Here is a 6,000-nt window from a genome sequence, read left to right as displayed (position 1 = left end):
TCTCCCCTCCTCTCTCTGTCCCGGTCACATGGGCCTAGAACACATCAGGCCTGGTACTGCCCCAGGGCCTTTGCACAGACCGTGCCCGCCATGCCATCATCTCCTTCGAGACGCCCTGTGTAAAAGCCTTCCTCCCCGTCTGCTTTCTTCCTCGCCGGGGGAGCCTTACTTCCTGACTGACTGCCTCTCCCACTGCCGCTGCCTCCATGAGGGCAGAGCTCAGACCAGCTGCCCTGGTGCCGCACCCCCAGGACTTGGAGGAGCGGCACGTTCACGGGGGCAGGGGCCTGGCAGACCCCATGGTCCGGCATGCTCCTTGGCTTAGAAGTCACTGGAACCAGGAGGTCAGGGGGGCGGCGGGAGAGGGTGCCCACGGGCCCCAGACGAGCAAGGGGTGTCTCTGAGGGGGACTGGCCACCACCCTGGCCACCACTGGCCCCAGCCTGGGCGGAGGGAGGGTCTGCGGGGGACACACGGCATGGAGGGACACGGCTGGAGCGGGAGCCGGGGATCCAGGCTGCCCTGCCAGCCAGCACCCCCCGGGGAGGCCTCACCCACACCCCGAGGCCGTGGGAGCAGCAGCCCAGGTGCCCCCCACGGGGAGACCCCCGCTCCCGGCGCCCACCCAGAAATGAAGACACCGCCACGACAGCGAGCTGTAATTCGCAGTGCTCACGAGCCTTTAATTCATTATGAACCTAGAGGCAGGGGAAATTAGGCAAAAATACAGCGCATCCTTAATCTCGGGTGGGAGAAAAATCAGGGTGGGTAGGGTTTTTTGTCTTTTGTTTTTGTACATAGACACGGATATACCTTTGTGGGGAAATGCGCGTTCCCCGTGTTGAGCCGCGGCCTGTCTGCGCGTCACCCCAGACCCAGAGAGACCCTGCGGGGTGCGGCCCACCCCTGACCCGAGGGCCAGCCCACTTCTGTTCGTTCTCTTTACAATATAAATAGCATTTTCAAACTACATATGAACACAGTGCCGGCATCTGGGCGGGGCTGCTGCATGCAGAGGGGAACCCCCACATCCCGGCTGGCGCCCCTCGGACCCCCGCCCCCGCCCTGCTCCAGGGCACCTGCCCCCCCCCGCCCCCCACCAAGGAAATGAAAGTTCTCGGCTCATTTACATTCTTTCCGTTCTCCTTATATGGTTCTCTCTGGCCTGAAAGCCATCGGAACACTTTTTTTTTAATTTTTAAATTTTTTTTTTTTTTTTTTTTTTTTTTTTTTTTTTTTTTTTTACACAAGCAAATTAAGCTGTCAATCCCTGGGCAGGACAGCAAGGGCCGCCGTGCTGGGGAAGGCTCCCTGGGGCATGTGGCGGGGCCCAAGCCCCTCCGAGCTCGCTCTCACGCGCCCAACCCACGGCTCTCGGCTCGGGTGGCTCTCGGCTCGGGGCTGCCGGCAGCGGTTCTCTCGCTGTCCCCCGGACACACTGGTCCGTGCTTCTCAAAAGGGGCACGGGACACCCCAGCCCCCTGGGGTCCAAGGCGGGCGCCCCTGCACACCTGGGGCAGCAGCCGACACAGGGGTGGGGATGGGTGGGGGACGCCTGGGTGACCAGAGCCTGGGGACACAGCCGGGCTCGGGCCACCAGGGAGGCCTGTGTGGGTCCACGTGCCCCCTCCCCAGGCGGCCGCCGGGAACAGCCGGGCCAGCCACGCTCACCCGGGGAGGGCCACGGGAGGCCGGGCGTGGGGACGCCCTGCGGCCACCGAGGCCTTCTGCAAACACTGGGGGCCTCCGCCAAGCGGGGTTCTCAAGAGGGGAAGAAGCGAAAGATGGAGCAAACCAGGAGAGAGGGCGGTTATTTTGTGAAGGCGTGCGCAGACCCGAGGGGGGCTCGGGGGCCCTGGCGGCCAGCGGTGGCCCCGCGTGGGTGCAGAGAGCGAGGACGCTGGCCAAGGAGGCGGTGCCAGCCGCCCAGACCTTCGCCGAGGCCGGGGGAGAGGAGGGCCACCCTGCCGGCCTCCCAGGCACCTCCCTGCCGCTCACTCGCCGAGACAGGCAAGGTCTTAAAACATGACGAAACAAAACAAAACGGAACCCCGAAAAACGAGATGCTTTTATCTCCCTCAGCGTATCCTGGTTCTGAGAAAAAAAAAAAATTCTGTTTTGTTTTGTTTCCTCTTTAAAGCCACAAATCTAGAAAACAATGTGGGGGATTTTTTTCCTTTTCCTCGTTTTCCTTTTTTTTTTTTTTCTCGTGTTTTTTTTTTTTAAACAATAGGTATTTATAGAAAGAGCCTCACAAAGGTGATGTATGTACAGAAGTCACAATCTCAAAGGCTGCTCAGGAGGCAGGCAATGCAGTAGCACCTTTTCGAGAAGAGCTTACATGGTTTACGAATCTGAGTAGTGGGGGTGGCGTGAGTCCCCGGCCGGGCCCCCCCCAGAGCCCGCGTGGCCCTGCTCCCTGAGTCCGGGCCGCGTGCCGGCATCCCGCTGGCTCCTGTCGCCATGCGGAGCCGGGCGGCCCCTCGGGGGGGACCGGGGTGGGAGGCGAGGACAGGAATCCACAGCAAGCACACGCCAGGGCCCGCCGCCGCCTGCCTTGCTGGGCCTCGGGGGCCACCGGGCGGCCGGCTGTCCTAGAAGGGGGCCCCGGGCCGGCACTGCGCCTGCAGCAGGCTCTCCATGAACGCTAGGTAGTCCGGGTTCCGCCCTGAGTCCTCGGGGGCGCGCGGGGTGCCCACCCGCGGGCGCTTGGCGGCCTTCACCTCCTCCCCCGAGAAGGTGTTCTCCTGAGGTGCCCCCGTGCTGAGCGACTGCAGGAGACCAGACGGTACAGGGGTTAGCGCGGCGGCAGGGCGTGGGGGCCCAAGCCCCGCGTCCCCCCCGCAGTCATGGGTCGCAGCTCTACCCCCCCAGGGGCCTGTGTCAGGAGGTAGGGGCCCCGTCAATGCGGTCAGGGCCCCTAAAGGAGAAAGACCCCCGAGTCGCCCTCGCTCCAGCCGCTGGAAGACCCCAGGAGGAGGCGTCCGTGGATTGGAAGCTGTGGTCCCGGCCACCGGAGCTGCCCACACCTGGATGCCACACGTGCAGCCTCCAGAACCATGAGAGATGCCACCGCCGGTACCTCGGGACCCCCAGAGTGGAGCTTCGCCAGAGCAGTCCCAACAGACTGACACTGCTCGCCTGCTCCCCCAGGGGCCAGGGGCTAGGGGGGCCGGCCCCTGTGCCCAGGCCCTGCCTGCTGCGAGGCTGGCATGCACGGCAGGGGGTTCACGCAGAGGCAGCGACCCGTGTCACTGTCAGAATGCCCGGCTCTGTCTGCACCCTGCCCTTCCCCGTGGGCACCTGGGGTCTGCGGTCAGCGGTGCGACCCGCACCAGCTCTTGCTTTGAGCTCATTCACCGCCTGCCACAGCCGCCTGCTCCTCAAAACCCTGCCTTTGGATTAAACACGACAGATAGACAAGCGCAAAGGCCTGGGAGAGAAGGCCAGTCACCGTCCCTCGACCCTGGGGCCCGCTGTTCCCTTTCAGAGAGGGGAGCTGTGCAAAAGCGTTTCTGCGCCGCCACCGCCCAGGCTGGAGCTCAGGCTCTGTGTTGGGGCGACCACCGCCGAGCACCAAGGTGGGGGGAGCTCCCGCAGGTGTGCCTCCCCCTGGCCAGGCATCACCAGCCCTGCAGCCCACCCTTCCCACCACTGACCGGGGTCCCTCGCTGGGACCAAGGACAAGGGGGAATGGAGGCTACCACAGGCCGCTTCCCTGGGGACCCCTAAGGACTTCCCGGGACAGCCCCCACCTTGCTCAGCCACACCACTTACCAGCCGCGACCGGACTCTCTTGGGCAGCTCCTCGTCCAGGGTGAAGATGTCCCCACGCTTCACCATCAGCTGAGACCCATCCTCAAACTCCACCTGCAAAGGGGTGCAGTTTTCAGGAGCGGCCTCTGCTGCCTCCCGCGGAGGGCACTGCTCCGGGGTGCCCAGGTCACAGAGCAAGGGCAGCGAGAGGGATGGCGTGTAGGGGTGTGACAAAGAGATACGAGTGCTGGCAAAATACAGATACTGGAGAAAGCAAAACAGCTGAGGATTAGTGGCCATGGACTCGGGTTGCTGGAATGTGGGTGATTTTTTCCCAAGATTTCAGGTTCCTACATAATTTCTCTCCCACAATCATGGGAAGAAACTCACAGCCCCATAGATTAAAAAAAAAAAATCAGGAGCACTGGACTGTATACTTAAAAATGCTTAAAACAGTAAGTTTTATGTTATGAATGTTGTGTCACACACAGGGAACCAGGGAGACAGCCCTCTGGGGACAACCGAGACCTAACGAATCCTGAGCATTTACGCCAAGCAGGCGAGCATCAAGTCCCCAGCAGGAGCTGGCCAGGACCCGCCCAGCCCTCCGTCCCTCCGCCTGCAAAGCAGGGGCCCGCTCACCTGATAGACGTGACTCGTCACCGAGGAAATGAACCTGGCCTTGTACATGTTGCCATCTGCCCACCGCAGCTCCACGAACTCCCCCTCAGGTGGGGGTCCCAGCCGGACACAGTCCCTACTCTGCAGGGGAAGAAGGTGGAGGGAGGTGAGGCCACCAGGCCCGTGGCCTCTGCTGGGCTGTAGCACCGCCCCACGCCATGCCGGGCACTTGAACTGGTCCTGACAGGTGTTGGCAGCAAGCAGGGAGGCAAGTGGCACTCTGGGCCTGACCTCTCCAGGTGAGCGTGTGGGTGTGGGGGCCTGGCTGCATGGGGCCACCCCGCTGCAAGCTCGTCTAGAACTTTCTGCAGAACCCAGCAGCACCTCTCCTGCAGGGGGCCCTGGGCAGCCCCACAAGGCCACCTCCCGGCTTCGTGATGGCCGCCCCGCGCCTGCCCCGCACGCTGCTCACAGTAATGCTCTCCGGGTACAGGTTGTCGCTGTAGGACCCGTCGTCAAAGTTCACTTCGTAGAAGGTCTGCGTGCTGGTGCCGATGACCCGGCACCGGTAGTAGAGCCCGTTGCGGTTCTTGGTGATGACCATCTGGCCCAAGGACACGGCCCGCAGGAACTGGACCTGGGGGCGTGGGTACGGGGCTGCGTCAGCGCGGGCGGCCGGTCGCAGGGCGGGCGGGGGCGGGCTGGGTGCTCACCGTGTGGCTCCCTGACTTGTGCTTGAAGCAGGTGATGGAGACGACGTAGGGCCAGTCGTCAGGCTCCATGAGGACCCCGGCGGCGTGGGCACAGGTCACGTGGAAGGAGGTGGAGCAGTGCTCGCAGGAGCACTGGATGCAGGCTCCCGACACCTTCTTCATCCGTTTCCGGCAGTACACGCACTTCTGGGGGGACACAGAGGACATGGGGCTAGAAGACTCCCAGGGTGGTCTCCCTGGAACGGCCCTTAAGACCCCAGGCTGGAAGGCAGTGGCCCGCATGGCTGGATGGGTGGAGGCAGCGTGGTAAAGCCCGCAGAGCTCCACGCGGCCAGGGGTCTTGACCATGGTGGAGAGGCCCCCAAACCCAGCCAGCGGCTTCCTGCAGGAGCACTTCTGGATTCTTCTCCACACACCCTCTGGGTCTAGCTGCCTGGAGCAGGCACTGAAGAGTCACCCATGGGCATGTCCCTCGGCCGCAAACAGAAGCCAGGCACCCACACGCCACCCCGGGGACGGACCCCAAGTCCACAACGCTCAGGGAGGGAACCAGACACAGGACGCCCTGCGGCGTGTGAGTCCACGTGTGGGACACGTCCAGGACGGGCTCCTCCACGGACGGGGAGGGGACTGGGCGGGGGGGTGCACTGGGGAAGGGGTCTGACACCTGATGGGGATGAGTTTCTTTTGGGGGAGATGGAACGTTCTGGAACTAGATCTCGGTGATGATTGCCCAACTCTGTGAATGTACTAAAAGCTACTCAAAAAAAAAAAAAAAAAAAAAAAAAAAAAAAAAAAAAAAAGCTACTCAACCATATACTTTAAAATGGGGAATCCTACCTTAATTCTGAATATGAGGCACCATGGAGTCGCCTCCTCCACGGGGCTGCGCCCAGCCCGCCAGGCCTGC

General features: G+C 62.5%; 1 protein-coding gene across 1 annotated transcript in view; it reads right to left on the bottom strand.

Moving 5' to 3' along the window:
- Nucleotides 1–657: 657 nt before the first annotated feature.
- Nucleotides 658–6,000, bottom strand: part of KDM4B (lysine demethylase 4B) — a 138,005-nt gene continuing 132,662 nt past the window's right edge. Inside the window, 5 exon segments of the mRNA XM_041761091.1 lie at nucleotides 658–2,771; nucleotides 3,778–3,870; nucleotides 4,399–4,518; nucleotides 4,850–5,054; nucleotides 5,056–5,276. Of these exon segments, the coding sequence (XP_041617025.1) occupies nucleotides 2,595–2,771; nucleotides 3,778–3,870; nucleotides 4,399–4,518; nucleotides 4,850–5,054; nucleotides 5,056–5,276 (816 nt within the window). The 3' untranslated portion in view covers nucleotides 658–2,594.

Source organism: Vulpes lagopus, chromosome 7 (genome assembly GCF_018345385.1).
Source record: "Vulpes lagopus strain Blue_001 chromosome 7, ASM1834538v1, whole genome shotgun sequence".
NCBI classification, from domain to species: domain Eukaryota; kingdom Metazoa; phylum Chordata; class Mammalia; order Carnivora; family Canidae; genus Vulpes; species Vulpes lagopus.
This window is presented reverse-complemented; position numbering and strand designations above follow the sequence as displayed.